Raw genomic sequence first — 17,557 nt, 5'->3', positions numbered from 1 at the left:
TCAAAACCACAGAAATGACCAGTAATCAGTGCTGTATAATAAACACACACCTACACACGCACACACATATACACTATTGTGCTAAGAAGTACAGTGAAAGTGAAAGTCACTCAGTCGTGTCTGACTCTCTGCGACCCCATGGCCTGTACAGTCCATGGAATTCTCCAGGCCAGAGTACTGGAGTGGGTAGCCGTTCCCTTCTTCAGGGAATCAAATCTAGGTCTCCCACATTGCAGGCAGATTCTTTACCATCTGAGCCACCAGGGGAGCACTATAACTTTCTATAAATACATATGCATGCTGGCTACGTTTTCTTTCCTTAGAGTAGGTTCTACCACCTTTGGAGGGTATGTTAGAATGGTGACATGATGGTAGATAGTAATTTTTTTTTGTAAATGTAACTTCTTGGCAAAATAAAAATCTGCCAATTCTATATCAGTTCCCAAAAATGTGATTCAAAATTTATTGTTCCTTGAATCCCCAAAGTCTGGGAAGGACATCATACCATTATTGTTGACGACGTCCCCTTCTGTACGGCATCCAGCTCAGAGCTCTGAACAAAGCGGTTGCCGTAGGCACATGCTCATTTAACAGTTGAATGAACTTGGCTGAAAATAGCGGCTAATAATTCTAATACCAGACCAAATTTCAAATCTTTAATGAGCAAAAGGAAATCTTACTTCTCTACTGCCCAGTGTCTTCTCAGTAACCGATGCAGTCGTATGCTGGGGACAGTGTGCTATGAACTGAAGTTCATTTTAAACTCTAATAAAGGCCTCCGTGTTACCACACTCCTCAATTCCACTTCAGCATTTAATCATCTTAATATTTCTTAATATTCCACTCAGTTTCTAAAACTAGTCTTTATGTGAGCTTCAGATAAAACGTGTTTGTCTTTATCTGTGTGTTATATTAGATATATTTTTATATATAGTTTGTTAAAATTAAAAATTTTCACACATATTAAAAATTAACATGATGTCAAATAATTTAAAATATTAAGATAGTAGGTAAATTATTTGCTATCTTGTTTATATTAAGAATTGACAAAATAATTATTTTATTAACCTAATAAATGAATAATAATTTACCTTTTTTAAAATAAAGAGGCATAAAAAAATAATGTTTAGACTATATGTATTGAACAACACAATGGAGTATAATTTCCTAAACATTTCACTAATCACTTTGAATTTTGTAACGTAATAAATTAGTTCATATGTAAATAATGCTACAAGATATTTGTAGCAGATTTAAAGTTGTAGCAGATTTAAAGTTGTACTCAATGTGAATAGCTTAATATGAGATATTTCTTCATTGATAAAAATCACAGTTTGACAGGTTGAAAGATTCTCATAGAATCTCCTCTAATGTTCATTTTTTTGAAACTCATGTTATCAGATGTAGACCACCATTTTTCTTTTTCAACTCTCTCATTTATCATTACTTAATTTTCAGAGGAGCCTAGCATACTACCACCCATGGGGTCTCAAAGAATTGCACACAACTTAGCAATTAAACAACAACAAAATTTTTATCACACTTTTATGGTTTTGTGGTTATATTCATACCTTGAGAACATATTATTTTTATTTTATTTATATAGAAAGATTTGAAGGTGATATTTTAAATTTATTTCTAGAATATTCCACAAAGTATATCAGACTTGGATTAAAACTTGCAGTTATTAGGAATCTTAAAAGTTTTAACACTCTGAACTTAGTTGCTTTTATTAATATGTTTTCCTTAAACAAAAGTTCAGGCTTTTCTTCCTTACAAAGTAATATTTTAAAAGTGACACTTTCTAGGAATACTTTGTAAAATAGCTTGAAATAAAATAAATCCTTAACAGTGTTATACATTTTTTTTCTCCAAATGTTTGTGAGATTTTTGTTGCCCATTATTAAGATAATTTGATTTGTCTTCCAGAACGTTTTGTACAAAATGAAACTTATAAAAGCCAAAGTCTTTTCATCGTGCATTTTCCCATGTGTTTTAAAACCTGATTCCTACTTTTATTTTTTTATTTTTTCCTTTGAAGGTGAGAGGCCCTCCAAGTGCAGGAGCATTCAAAGAAAGACCCACCAAACCCACAGCGTTTCGAAAATTTTATGAACGAGGAGACTTCCCAATTGCCCTTGAACACGATTCGAAAGGAAACAAAATAGCGTGGAAGGTAAGTCCTTGCACAGCTGCGAGAACCAGCTGTGCTCGCTGTGGAAGTGCTATCTCCCAGTGCCAAACACACTCGACTGATAAGTAAATAAGCTGGAGTGATTTCTCGGTGAGTGGAAGATGGTGGGTAAGCTCTTAGAGGAAGCCCCTGTGTCAGCTGCCCACCTTGACTAACAATTAAATTACAGCCTGCAGGAAAAGAAAATGACAGAGTTGCTTTGCCTTAGAGAATTGTGTGCTGACCGATCCATCTCTATTTTTATGAAAACCTGGCATTCCAACCCGTTTCAGGCAGTCCATCAAATGATGGAACTGGTGGCTGGATGCGGAGAGCAACAGCCATTTATCTCCCCCCAAATTTCACCTTCCTGCAGGACACTTCCAAATGGAAGCTTTAATTACCTAAATGGATAGGTCAAGATTGTCTGCTCCCTGGAAATGCAGAGTGGAATACAAAAGCAGGCGGGCTCTGACAGAGGCCCTCTCCTCTCCGTCTGCAGCACGTGTCAGCCGGCGCAGTGGCTGTCAAACGAGCTCTGTTAGAGACTGACCTCGGCCGCTGAAAGCATTATAGCACCGACATTTTTCTGACAAAAGGTTAATTGGCTTCAAAATAAATGTATTGCCTAATGACTCCATTCTAATGGGGCTGTGTTTCTTTCTAAAAGGCTCGCTGGTGTTATTTGTAAAAACTTGCCAATCCCTCAACTGGAGAAGGCTTTTACATTTAATTTGAAAAATGAATGCTGATCTCTAACCAGCTTCTGCTATTTAATTATTTTTTGTTATCAAGGACTTTGCTTTTGGGTGATATTTATCAGCTAAAAGGGCTTCTCAGCCTGAAGATTGGAAAGCAGTTGCACGTGTGTAAGCATAGCATCAGGTTAAGGAACACAAAAGGTTTTGCCAAGTATTTTGAATTTAGCAATTGATCCATGTAGCAAAAAAGTCCCACAGTAGTGTCTGAAGGGTGAATGTCAGGATTGTTTATAGTTAGTAACAAATTTATGTTAAAAAATAAGAATGATCAAAGTAAAGAATTCATCAAAGTAAACAGCTTAGATTCATTAAAATTAACCTTTTCCTTCTTTTTTGGAAAAACTGAAAGAATCGATTGTATTATTTCTAGTATGTCTTTAAATGTTTTCACATAATTATCAAACATTTCTAGATCTTGAGCAGTCACATAATATCCAGTTACTGAACTTATTAAAAAGTTATTTGGCAAGGGAAATCTGAAGTTGTCCTTGTTATTAAGCTTTGTCATATATTTTAGGCAATGAAGGACATTATTATCTTGGTTTTAATCATCTGTCTTAAAATGTGCATTTGTTATATGAAAATGTGCATGATGAGAAAAAATATATAGCAATATAACTAATTTAGATATTTCAATCTTAAAAACTTTAATTAGGGATTGGTTTGTATTAATTACATGGATTTTGATTAATTACACGGATTTAGTGTTTGTGTCAATGTACCGATTCATGCATGGTAACATAGAGATTCTTAAGAACTTGGTTCTTTTGAGTAAAAGAATATGCCATATTTCCTTATGAAAAACAAGTGGATTTTGGTGTTTTACGTAATTTTAGCACATAAAAATTGCATCAATAAAAGAATCCATAGATTTTTTTTTTGACCTGCTTGAATAATCTTGAGTAACTTCTAGAAATGTCAAGAGACAAAAAAAGTTTATCTTGAAAATAATAAAAGCATAGGATGAGTCATTTTGCGTTATCTTTGGTACTCCAGCAGTCAGATGGCATATAAACTGCTTTTCTTTTTTATAGCTATATTAATTCTTTTAAGCTACTATTGACTATTGTAGTGATTCAGCAAGCTAAAAAGTCAGATTAAAGAGGAAGCAATTTATTTGCTGCTGCTGGTAGGATAATAGCATACATTTTAAAAGACATCTTATCCTATAACCGGTAGACTTCTATCCTTTAAAGCTTTGCTGACCAGATTTCAATTGTACTACTATAATGCTGAAGATAAAACATTAAACTTATTAAGCACAGGCTTGTGAGCGATCTCTCATATTTATTCGTATTTATTTCTTGGCACATATACTGTGGGGAATGTCTGATACTTGGTAATACCAGAGGCCTTCTTAGGATAACATTTCTAAGGAATGGACATTGAATGTTGAAGAAAGCAGGGCTCCCCAAGCACCCTGCAAAAACCACACTAAAAACTGCCCCAGACCCAGCACTATACTCCCTTGTGTGTGGATAGAGCTCTGGTCAAGTGAACTTCTCACCTCATGGCCTAGCTTGCCCCTTGCTAAACACTTCTGAGTAGCTCTGATTCCCAGGAAAGTACCTGTCCTCTCTCCACAGTCCTTGTGACACCCCAAGGACTCCAAGAGTGGTTGTGAGACCTGAAATGGTGTGTGGAATTAAGTGGCAAGGAGATCCACTTCCTTTATCAGAATTTCAAGAAATGTCTTTGCAAGGTTAGGTTTCTCAACCCATATCCTGAACTGCCGTCATAGTTTAGAGCACATAAAAATGATCATTTCTTCCGCATGTCAAAACAACAGGGCAGACCAAATGCCAGAATCTGTGCAGTTTAGTGTATCCCTCGTGGTATCGCTAAAGATCCAAGCACGGTCTAATGCATCTTTCGGCAGTGGTGGAAATGTGCTTCATCTGTAACGTCTAATACATTACAAGTAGCCATATGTGGCCATTAAGCACTTGAAATGTCCCCAGTGAGCCCGAGGAACTAAATTTTAGATTTTAATTAATTTTAATTTAAATAGCCACATGCTTACCATATTAGACAGTGCTGCTCTAGATTAAGATAAGATAATTCAGTCAAAAAGAAATGCTTGAACCTGCTAGCCAAATAGGAGACTATAACTATCTGAGAATCATTATTAAAATGAAAAACTAAGACTAGTATATGCATCTTTGAGATGGCTATGCTTATCATACATTCCCTGGTAAATATGAAAAAACTTTTGCAAGGTATTTGTAGCAAAATTTTCTATATACTTATCAGGGGCAAGTTAATGATCTATGAAAGATGAATCAGTTCAGTTCAGTTCAGTTCAGTCGCTCAGTCATATCCAACTCTTTGGAACCCATGGACTGTGGCACGCCAGGCTTCCCTGTCCATCACCAACTCCCAGAGCTTGCTCAAACTCATGTCCATTGAGTCGGTGATGCCATCCAACCTTCTCTTCCTCTATTATCCCCTTCTCCTCCTGCCTTCAATCTTTCCTAGCATCAGGATCTTTTCCAATGAGTCAGTTCTTCCCATCAGGTGGCCAAAGTATTGGGTTTCAGCTTCAGCATCAGTCCTTCCAGTGAATATTCATGACTGATTTCCTTTAGGATTGACTGATTTGATCTTCTTGCTGTTCAAGGGACTCTCAAGAGTCTTCTCCAACACCACAGTTCAAAAGCATCAGTGCTTCTTCAGCACTCAGCTTTCTTTATGGTCCAACTCACACATCCATGCATGACTACTGGAAAAACCATAGCTTTGGCTAGATGGACCTTTGTTGGCAAAGTAATGTCTCTGATTTTTAACATACTGTCTAGGTTGGTCATAGCTTTTCTTCCGAGGAGCAAGCATCTTTTAATTTCATGGCTCCAGTCATCATCTGCAGAGATTCTGGAGCACCAAAAATAAAATCTGTCACTGTTCCCATTGTTCCCCTATCTGTTTGCCATGAAGTGATTGGACTGTATGCTATGATCTTTGTTTTTTGACTGTTGAGTTTTAAGCCAACTTTTTCACTCTCCTCTTTCACTTTCATCAAGAGGCTCTTTAGTTTCTCTTTGCTTTCTGCCACAAAGGTGGTGTCATCTGCATATCTGAGGTTATTGATATTTTGTCCTGGCAATCTTGATTCCAGCTTGTGCTTCACCCTGCCCGGCATTCCAGGCTAAGTTAAATAAGCAGGGTGACAATATACAGCCTTGACATATACCTTTTCCAATTTGGAACCAGCCCATTGTTCAATGCCCGGTTCTAACTGTTGCTTTTTGACCTGCATTTGACCTCCTGAGGTTTCTCAGGAGGCAGGTAAGGTGGTCTGTTATTCCCATCTCTAAGAGTTTTCCAGAGTTTGTTGCAATCCACACATAGGCTTTTGCATAGTCAGTGAAACAGAAGTAGATGTTTTTCTGGAATTCTCTTGCTTCTTCTGTGGTCCAATAGATGTTGGCAATTTAATCTCTGGTTCCTCTGTCTTTTCTAAATCCAGTTTGAACATCTGGAAGTTCTCAGTTCACGTACTGTTGAAGCCTTGCTTGAAGGATTTTGAGCATTACTTTGATAGCAGGTGAAATGAGTACAATTGTGCAGTAGTTTGAACATTCTTTGGCATTGCCCTTCTTTGAAACTGGAATGAAAACTGACCTTTTCCAGTCCTGTGGCCACTGCTGAGTTTTCCAAATTCCCTGGCATATTGAGTGCAGCACTTTCACAGCATCATCTTTTAGGATTTGACCTCTACTAGCTTTGTTTGTAGTGATGCTCCCTAAGGCCCACTTGACTTTGCATTCCAGGATGTCTGACTCTAGGTGAGCAATCACACCATCGTGGTTATCCGGATCATTAAGATCTTTTTTGTATAGTTCTTCTGTGTATTCTTGCCACCTTTTATTAATATCTTCTGCTTCTGTTAGGTCCATACGGTTTCTGTCCTTTATTGTGCCCATCTTTGCATGAAATGTTCCCTTGGTATCTCTAATTTTCTTGAAGAGATCTCTAGTCTTTCCCATTCTGTTGTTTTCCTCTATTTCTTTGCATTGATCACTGAGGAAGGCTTTCTTATCTTTCCTTGCTATTCTTTGGAGCTCTGCATTCAGATGGGTATATCTTTCCTTTTCTCCTTTGCCTTTCACTTCTCTTTTTTCTGAGCTATTTGTTAGGCCTCCTCACACAACCATTTTGCCTTTTTGCATTTCCTTTTCTTGGGGATAGTTTTGATCACCACCTCCTGTACAATGTCTTGAACCTCCATGCATAGTTCTTCAGGCACTCTGTCTATCAGATCTAATTCCTTGAATCTATTTGTCACTTTCACTGTATAATCACAGGGGATTTAATTTAGGTCATACCTGAATGCCTTAGTGGTTTTCCCTGCTTTATTCAATTTAAAATCATACTTCATCAACTATTTCCCAACTGTTGGATATTATAGGATTATTTCAATTTCAGAGGGCATGTAATTTCTAAATAATATTAAATGAAACACCCAGATACATAAACCTTTGTTTCCACCTCTGATTGCATCCTTAGGTTAAATTCCCTGAAGAGGAATTAGTAGGTCAAAAGTAATATTTTAAAAGCAGTCATTCCACAGAACCATATTCATCACTGGATCCTCCTTTAAAATAAAAGTCTGCTAAGGTGATGGGTTTCCCTTGTGGCTTAGAGGGTAAAGTGTCCACCTGCAATGTGGGAGACCCGGGTTCAATCCCTGAGTTGGGAAGATCCCCTGGAGAAGGAAATAGCAACCCACTGCAGTACTCTTGCCTGGAAAATCCCATGGACAGAGGAGCCTGGAAGGCTGCAGGCCATGGGATCACGAAGAGTTGGACACGACTGAGCGACTTCACTTTCACTAAAGTGATGGGTAAAGCATCTTATTTTGTTTGTTGATTATTAGGATCATTAAACACTTTTATATGCTTAACTAATTTGCTTGCCTTTTGAGCCCACTTCTTAAATTGTCCGGTTTTCTAGTGAAGCGTTAGTCTATTTCCCATTGATTTGTTAAAAATTCATGTGTAAATTTTATCTGTCAAAAGGATTTTATTATCCTTTTGTCATAGATAATATAAACAGATTCTTAAAGTTTTAATTTTTGTTGATAAGGTTTGATGACCACAATCACTTTAAACCTGTCTAACCCCGTCTCACCTTTCTAATCAAACATTTCTTCCTGAGACTGTATATCATGTGTTTTCTCTTTGCTGTCTCTAAATACTATGCATCATCAGTCTCTCTTACACTTAGTCTTAACACAAATGAAAAGAAGTCTGGTTTTGGTCCCTAAGAGCTCTGCACTCTTCTACTTGTAGAAGTCTTTAAGACAGAAAAAGAAGAGATGGAACAGGAAAACTACGTGCCTAGCTGTAGAAGATTTTGAGGTCTTCTTCAAAATGGAAAGTTATAAAAAAATAAACTGCATACAACCGACAGGTATAAACCTTGTCTGAAACTATATCATTTCATTTCTCAGCACCTTATATCATCTGTCCTGAACCACACATACTTTTTAGTCTTTTTAAAAGGAATCTTACTCAGTTTTTTCCTCTTAATTTTTTTTCAAACTTGCCTTCTTAAGTCATAGAAACTGCATAGTGTCATTGTCCAAATTAGCATAGCAACCTGGGGCATTTCTGCATTCTTGTTTTCTTAGTCTTTGATATGTAAATAATCTTTGGTAGCCAGTTATGTTGAAATTAAGTGAATAAAGCCAGAACTGTGTGCCTGTGATGCACACAGGTAGGTCCAAGTGAGAGTGGACTTTAGGTGGCCCCTCCTCTTTGCCAAAAATATATCTGCCTCCCTGGCCTATTGGAGGTGCATAGAATTTCACCACTGAAGCATAGTTCCCTGAGGTTAATGTTATAAATTATACATTACTTGTTGATTAAAACTTGGATCATGCAACTTTGTTTTTTGATTAAAAATTAATTCATAAAGCAACATTAATTATGTAATTTAAACACACATCTTTCTGTAGTTTAATCAATGAGTTATATGTATATTCATTTATAAAGTTTAATCCACTTTAACATTTTACTAAAAGATTTTAAGCTGTTTTACAAAAAACTGTAAAATACAGAAAGTTAGCATATACTAGGGAAGATGAGAGAAAATGAAAACCAGATAGGGCCCTGCAATGGAGCCAGTAACAAGGCTAATAAAAATGACATACCCTAAATACTTCTAAGCCAGGGATTGTGTCTTTATTTCTAGCTTGTTCCCTCCCTTATGCCAGTGCAGTCCCTGAAAGAGTATCTGGCACAAAGCTGATGCCCAGCGATGTGTGTTGAATGAATATAAAACATCCTGCAACTGGTTACCGCTAAGGTCCACTTCTCAGGACACTGTTTCATGAGCGCACGTCTCAGCCTCTAGGCCTTACTCTCTTTGGTGACGACCAGGTACTGAATGATTGGCATGGCGCTTTTTAACTGGGGGCTAATAAAGTTTGTTTCACAGTTACAAAAATAGCCGTATTTCAAGATATTCATGAAATAGCTTAAAGAACAAACGATTAATTAGAAATTAGCCGTAGAGACCAAGTCTTCTGGTAGCAAATTAAGATAAGCTCCAGCAAGTTAATTTGAACACACAGTCCAGAGCTGTATGCAACAGTTTCTGTAGGTTGAATTTTACCTTGAAAATGCTTTAATTATATGTAATGCTTTCCCAATGATTATCGATTTCTTAAATTGTAATGTAAGTTTATTTTTCTTTACAAATGACTGAAAATGTATGTTCAGTCTGAACATTCAAGTAAAGAAAATGCTGTGCATAAGATAACTGGATGCCTAAATTTTTAAAATAGTATCTACTGATGGTGTCTGAACCGTGCCTTCAATTCCATGTCAGCCTCCTAGTTTTTAATACTCACATATGACTCTGTTAAGAATTTCTTCTCCAGCATATTCTCTTCTTTTTTTCAGTTCTTAGAGGCATTGGTATTCATGAAACATAAACAACTCTGTCAATGTGACTGTTTTCATTGACATGACTGATAATTTCTACCAGGAAAAACATTTATTGAATATAATTATTATTAAAATGTATGCTAATTTTCTTACAATTAAAATCATTCCAAACCATGATAGCTCATTATCTGTAAATACAACCGCATTTTAAAGTAAATCCCACTGTGATATGATATCTGATCCATTAACCCTCAGTATATGGTTCTCAAAACTCTGCAATTTTGATTAATAATTAAGTCCTCTGGTGCCTTCAGTTTCTTAATGTTTCAGTTTCTTCAGGATTCAAAAAATTAACACTGTATCTATTACTCCAGGCAAAATCGATATTGATCTTTAAAATCTTATAAGCAAATTTATTTGAGTTGAATAATTTGTTTTACATGAAGAAAGAATGAATATATTTTTTGAATTGTCCTGAGCTTCTGTATTTTTTGATAACTGCCAAAGCTTGAGTTTGGATAACAGGCCTTAGTAGAACTTGTAAGGCAAATTTTGCAAGAAAAATGACAATTTACCTAATTTTTGTACAAGAAAGGCTGCCGCGTTTCCGCTATTAATTCCTCTGTGATTAATTAATAGATAGAGCTTTTTCTCAAAGTCTTGAAAAAAAAAAATAATCCTCCGGCAATTAAAGTGCTTTTCGGTGTTTTCTGAAGGAAGGGACTGCATACACAATTAATGCCATCCTTTTATTTGATGTGAATTGCTCTGTCTTAAAAGTGTACGGCATGAAAATACAGCCATGTATCAGAAATAACTTTAATTGAAATCGGTTAGATGACCTCCGAAAGCTCGATGAAAGATTTTCTGCTGAATGGGCCGGTGCTCCCTGCTGCCTGTATAATTTATGTGAGAAATTAGTGCGAATGGTTCACTTTTATGGAGCACTGCTGCTTGTAGCAAGCCTGCAGAAACAATTTCCCCCCAAGCCTCCATCTGTTCTTCAAACTAGGGCATATGCCATCTCATCGAGCTTGAAAGTCAACTGATTTATAACTCCTGGAAAGTGCATAGACTGAAAAGAAAGGTCGGCCGCAGTTACGTGACAGTGATTTGGTAAGCATCGGCTAAAGACAATTCACATTACAAGGGGCCCAGGGGGAACAAGCGGTGCTGTGAGTTTCATCTCAGTGGGCTGACAGCTAGAGGAAAAACAAATGGCTCCCGTTTCTCAAGCTACACAACCCCTGCTCTTGAGAAGTAGGAGTGGTCTTGGTGGAGCCAGGGCACCACAGCTGGGATGCTCTATCACTATCCCTTGAAGAAATGGGGCTGCTGCCACCTTCCCCGAGATAAATGTTGCCATCTCAGAAATATCCGGTCTTTAAACAGAGGATGAGATGGCTGGATGGCATCACCGACTCAATGGACACGAGTTGGAGCATACTCCGGGAGATGGCGAAGGACAGGGAAGCCTGGCGTGCAGCAGTCTATGGCGTCGCAGGGAGTCAGACACGACCGAGTGACTGAACCACAACAATCTTTAAACAAAAAATGAGTGTTGCTGTTTTTCAGAAAGTTTTGTTTGGGGACATAAGTCAGACTTTTCATGATTTTTCTATGTCTCCCCAGAGAGTGAATTTTCAGTTCTATTCCAATTAGTGATATAATGAATATTTCCCTCTCTCTTATCACTTGTCAGATATTCCTTCTCTTTACTGAAGTATTTTTGAGATCAAAAGTTTTTTGACAGATGACACAGGAATCAGATTGAGGGTATGATAGGTTAAAAATAATCAGTATTTGTCTGATGCTTTTATTTAGAGTAATCAGTGTCTTTATATTTGAGGCTTCTGGATATTAAGTAAATTTTAAACTACCCTAAGTTATATTAAAGTTTCTCCATTACTTTCAGGTAAAATCTAAACAAAGTATTAATGAATAAGCATATCAATTTTAATATATATTTGAGGCAACAACTTCAGGGAATGTTTTACCTTTATAAAAAGAAGGTTATGCTGACTGAAAATTCTGTGCAAAAATTAATTCTGGTAGATTAATTAGTTAAACTCATGTAAAAATGTAGGTTTTTCCAGTAGTAATGTATGGATGTGAGAGTTAGATCATAAAGAAAGCTTAGTGCCGAAGAACTGATGCTTTTGATATGTGGTATTAGAGAACACCCTTGAGAGTCCCTTGGATTGCAATGAGATCCAACCAGTCCATCCTAAAGGAAATCAGTCCTGAATACTCACTGGAAGGACTGATGCTGAAGCTGAAACTCCAGTACTTTGGCCACCTGATGCAAAGAACTGACTCATGAAAAGACCCTGATGCTGGGAAAGATTGAAGGCAGGAGGAGAAGGGGATGACAGAGGATGAGATGGTTGGATGCCATCACCGACTCAATGGACAAGAGTTTGAGTAAGCTCTGGGAGTTGGTGATGGACAGGGAGGCCTGGCGTGCTGCAGTCCATGGGGTTGCAAAGAGTCAGACACGATTGGGCGACTGAACTGAACTGAAAAATGTAAATTTTTATCTTTATTATTACCTATAAAATTGTTTTCTCAATATGAAATGTATACATTTTATCTTATAAAATAAAAGATACTGAAAAGTAGAAGGAATAAATGAATCAGTCATCTTTCCACCACTCACTGAATGCAGTTGTTCATTTTTCAAAGTATTTCTGTCTTATCTTCTCCTCAGTTGAGATCTTAGTATACATAGTAGTTTGTAAAGAAATATTTGTTATTATATGGTATATCAAATCTGTATGCCCTTATTCTTAGATTTTCTAACTTTTCTTCTAACTTAAAAGTATTACTGTTTTTGAAAATTTTGAAATTGAATAAAGTGTATACATAGGGTAACATTTATCCAAAGAGAACCACTTTCAGTGTATTGTTTGAGTTTAGCTGTCTTCTACATGTGTGCTTTTATTTTATTTATTTTAGTTTTGGCTGTGCCAGGTCTGCACTGCTACGTGGGCTTTTCTCTCCTGGCGAGCGGGGCTGCGTCTGGCTGTGGTGTGTGGGCTTCTCACAGGGGTGGCTTCTCCTTCTGTGGCACACAGGCTCCGGCGCGTGCGAGCAGGGGCTGCGTCTCGCTGTGGCGTGTGGGCTTCTCGCAGGGGTGGCTTCTCCTTCTGTGACACACAGGCTCCGGCGCGTGCGGTACTCAGTAGTTTTGGCACAGGGGCTCAGTGGCTGCAGCTCCCTGGCTCTGGAGCACAGGCTCAGTAATTCTGGCAAATGGGCTTCATCGCTCCTTGGCATGTGGGATCTTTGCAGACCACGGATTGAACCCATGTCTCCTGCATTGGCAGGCGTGCAGCATCTCCTTAAGCAAATCTTAAGCTGCCATGACAACCGCATAAGTGCATTCGTCATTATGAACATGCTGGTAATATAATTTTGGAGACTAGCAAGAGATATTAAGAAAATGGCTTATTAAATACGAAACACATTTCTTGCTATTGGGTAAAGTATAAAAAGTGAACAAAGATAGTTGATAGAATTATTATAAGCCAGTCTCCCCCTTCAACCTAAGACATATCTCTTACAGGAAAAAAGTCTTGAAGAACTTCCAAGGTTGCATTCCAGCCTGAATTAGGGAAAACTCATGAAACCTTCAAGCTATAAAACCTTTAAGCCTCCCTTTTCTTGAGTTGTTATTTAGTTTCATCCTTGTATTTCATCCTGTCGTTTCTATGATTGTCTCCCATACTTAATTTTTATCTCTTTATTCATTTTTTAATAACTTCTGGAAGAGCTTTCTTCTATTTTCTATTTTCTTTAGTATCAATTTGTCTACTAATGCCTCAAACTCAAATTTAACTTGCACTGCTATAGTTAACCTTGCAAATCTTTATATTGTTGACTGATATTGTTGTACATACTGGCTTAAAAATTCTTGTACAAATAGGTTCATCATAGGAAATTTTCTGATATTTTTATTTGCATTTTGTAATACAGATAAGCAAAAATAAAAATATGAATCAACTGTAATCCACCTCACCTTCAGGTTGCCTCTTTTACATTATTAGGATTAACTTTTCAGACCTTTTCTCACCATATGTAAATATATGTATGTATACAAATTTTAAAAAATGTTTTGTTCATACTTCATAACTTTTATTTATTTATTTTTGGTTTGGGATTTTTTTTTAATTTATTTAAATTTATTTATTTTCATTGGAGGCTAATTACTTTACAATATTGTATTGGTTTTGCCATACATCAACATGAATCCCCCACAAATGTACACTAATTACAAGTCATAATTTGCACATGCACTTTAACAATTATTTTGGGACGTTCTAGACAGTTCCATAATTTAACCAATTCCATGTTGTTCGATAGTAGTGTTTTCCTTAGGTATTAATGCTTTTCTTCAGTGTTTTGCTATTACAAGCAATACTATTATCAGCATTATTGTACATTTCATATATATTCTATCTTGAAAATATATCTGATTGTTCCCTAATGGTAAAAATCTCATTTTCTTAGCCTTTGCCTATTTTCACCATATAGATTTCTGGCTTCTTGGACCTTTGAACATGCTAAGTTGTGTCCAACTCTTGCGACCCCACAGACTGTAGTCTGCCAGGCTCCTCTGTCCGTGGGATTCCCCAGGCAAGAATACTGGAGTGGGTTGCCATCTCCTTCTCCAGAGGATCTTCCTGACCCAGGGATTTGAACTCAGGTCTCCTGCATTGCAGACAGACTCTTACCGACTTAGCTACATTTTCACCATATAGATTTCTGGTGCTTGGACCCTTGAACATGCTCATTTCTAAAAATCACTGATTACGAACATAGTGAATTTAAAGGGGCTTCCTCAACATCCAAGTCTATAAGATGATATTCTGTTTTCTTTTGGGGCAGGATATTGGGCTTCTCTGGTGGCGCCAGTGGTAAAGAACCTGCCTGCCGGTGCAGGAGACGTAAGAGACCATGGTTCAGTCCCTGGGTCAGGAAGATCCCCTGGTGAAGGAAATGGCAATGCACTCCAACATTCTTGCCTGGATGATCCCATGAACAGAGGAGCCTGGCGGGCCACAGTCTATGAGGTCACAAGAGTCAGACATGACTGAGCACGCACACACACAGACACGTGCAGTGTGTTTATAATACCCATTATTTTCACTCCTACCTCAGTCTAGAATTGGTGTTTGCCGAGGCTTAGAACATGTCATTGTGCTTGACCTCATTCATTCTCTTCTTGGGGACAGGTGAACTCTCCTTATCAGTATCCTTGGGTGGACTGCCAAGCTCCCCTCAGTCCCTGAAGACTGATATGGACGTGCTTCGGCTAGTCCTCTTCTGGTGATATAAAAAGGAATTTCCTGTGACTTCTGACACTGAGATCGACAGAGTAGGCGAATTCCAGAAATGCACACAGACTCAGCTGTGTTTTTCTCTGCCCTTACCCTTACCCTTACCTTGCTCATGGGGCACACCACTTTCCAGAATGCAGTGCAGTGTGCTACCAGGGGTCTGCGTCCCCACCTCAGTTGTTTTTTGAGAGTTGGCTGTGAATGGATGTGGGTGTGATGGTTATGGGGATGAGAATGGAAAGGAGCACACTTTGTCTTAAAAAGCACCTACTTCACAGCCGCAGAATACTGGCCTACTCCACGCCCGCCTCTCAATGGAGTTTGTTCCAGATCTTATGTTTCTGAGGGAGCAGAAAGTGTAGGAGGGATTTAAAAAAAAAAAAAAAAAAACCCACAACCTACCAACTTTAGAATGGGTGCCTCTGGTTGCAGCATATGAGTTGATCATGAATTGTGGTTTTGCCTGCCAGTTCCACGGGCCTCTTCATCTGTAGAAATTCCTTTTCTTCCTGCGTGTGCATTCATTATTATACCTGGTTTTCTCTTGCATGTTATGTTCTCATCTTCTTCTGCATCTTCATAGGTAATTTGGTAGCATGTTGGGAGACACTGTGTCAGAGACTCTTGTCCAGAAGCAGTTTAAAATAGCTGAGTCCAATTTAGTTGTGTCCATTATTGGACTGTATTCTATTACAGAGAAGTTACATGATCCCATCAATACCCAGGCAGCAGTGACTCATCGGCTCTTAAAGGAAGCGAACGCTTACCAGCTGGTGAGACAGAGTGGTAGCCTCTGTAGCCTGGTTGATGTCTTCCTCTGGTCTTAAGAAGTTTAGTGTCACTGTCCAGCAAAGAAACTGTGCATATCAAGTGCTTCCTTTTGGGTAGCTCGTATGTTCTTAATCCTTTATTCAGTATGTGTTTAACATTTGCTACTTTAATTATCTGGTTCAAATAATTTTTGTAGACAAATTTAAAATGAGAGGGTCTTATGGTAGTTTTATTCCTAGTTTTTTAAGGAATCTCCATACTCTTCTCCATAGTGACTGGATCAATTCACATCTCCACACCCTCTCCAGCATTTAGTTTGTAGACTTTTTGATGATGGCCATTCTGACTGGTGTGAGGTAATACCTTCTTATAGTTCTGATTTGCATTTCTCTAATAGTGAGCAATGCTGAGCATCTTTTCATGTGTTTATTGGCCATCTGTACTTTTTCTTTGGAGAAATGTCTGTTTAGGTCTTCTGACCAGTTTTTGATTGGGCTGTTTGTCTCCCTGATATTGAGCTGTATGAGCTGCTTATATGTTCTGGAGATTAATTCTTTGTCGGCTGTTTCATTTGCAATTATTTTCTCCTGTTCTGAGGGTTGTCTTTTAATCTTGTTTATCATTTTCCGTGCAAAAGCTTTTAAGTTAAAGAGAAAAACAAATATCGTATATTAACACACACACACATATATGGAATCTAGGAAGATGGTACCGATGAACCTGTTTGCAGTGGAGATGCAGATATGGAGGACAGACTGTGGACACAGTAGGGGAAGGCGCGGGTGGGATGAACTGAGAGAGGAGCATTGCAACATACGCGTTATTGAGCATTAAAATAGACAACGGGAATTTGCCGTATGACCCAAGGAGCTCAAACCCAGGGTTTTGTGACAGCCTCGAGCGGTGGGATGGGGTGGGAGGTGGAAGGGAGGTTCGATGGAAGAGGCATGTGTATACCTCTGGCTGATTCACGTTGATGTGTGGCAGAAACCAACACAACATTGTAAAGCAATTATCCTCCAATTAAAAATAAATGTAAAAAAATGAGAGGCTTTACAGCATGTTTAGCAGATCATAAATTTATATATTTCCCATGAATGCAGTTGGCTGACCCTTTTGGTTTTTCCTCACGGTTGTCTATTTATTATTTGTTGTTGTTCAGTTGCTCAGTCGTGTCCAACTCTTTGTGACCCCCATGGACTGCAGCCTGCCAGGCCTCCCTGTCCTTCACTATCTCCCAGAGTTTTCTCAAACTTATGTCCATTGAGTCGATGATGCCATCCACCCATCTCATCCTCTGTCGCCCCCTTCTCCTCCTGCCCTCAGTCTTTCCCAACATTTATATTATTATGTAGACAAATAATAAATTTTACCTTTAAAATGACCTTGAGGTGATTAATCCACATACCTATATATCTAGATATTGTAGCATTCCCAAGCTTCAGTGAGACACCCCCGACTCCAAAATTCTACACTGTGTTTTGAAACATATACTGTTATCCATATTTTTACCTAGATACGAATTTTTAAGATGTATCCTGTTTGGTGTTCAATCTGATTTAAAGTAGAAAACTCTGAAGTTCATATTAAATAAAGATTGGACTTGCTCACTGTAAC

At 38.0% G+C, this 17,557-nt stretch overlaps 1 protein-coding gene across 2 annotated transcripts in view; it reads left to right on the top strand.

The window, feature by feature from the left end:
- PACRG (parkin coregulated) overlaps positions 1-17,557 on the top strand; it is a 547,563-nt gene that overhangs the window by 76,038 nt on the left and 453,968 nt on the right. For both annotated transcript variants that reach the window (XM_025294972.2, XM_025294973.3), the window contains exon 2: positions 2,042-2,176. In XM_025294972.2, the coding sequence (XP_025150757.1) occupies positions 2,042-2,176 (135 nt within the window). The remainder of the gene's footprint in view (positions 1-2,041; positions 2,177-17,557) is intronic.

This window comes from Bubalus bubalis, chromosome 10 (assembly GCF_019923935.1).
Source record: "Bubalus bubalis isolate 160015118507 breed Murrah chromosome 10, NDDB_SH_1, whole genome shotgun sequence".
Taxonomy (NCBI): Eukaryota; Metazoa; Chordata; class Mammalia; order Artiodactyla; family Bovidae; genus Bubalus; species Bubalus bubalis.
This window is presented reverse-complemented; position numbering and strand designations above follow the sequence as displayed.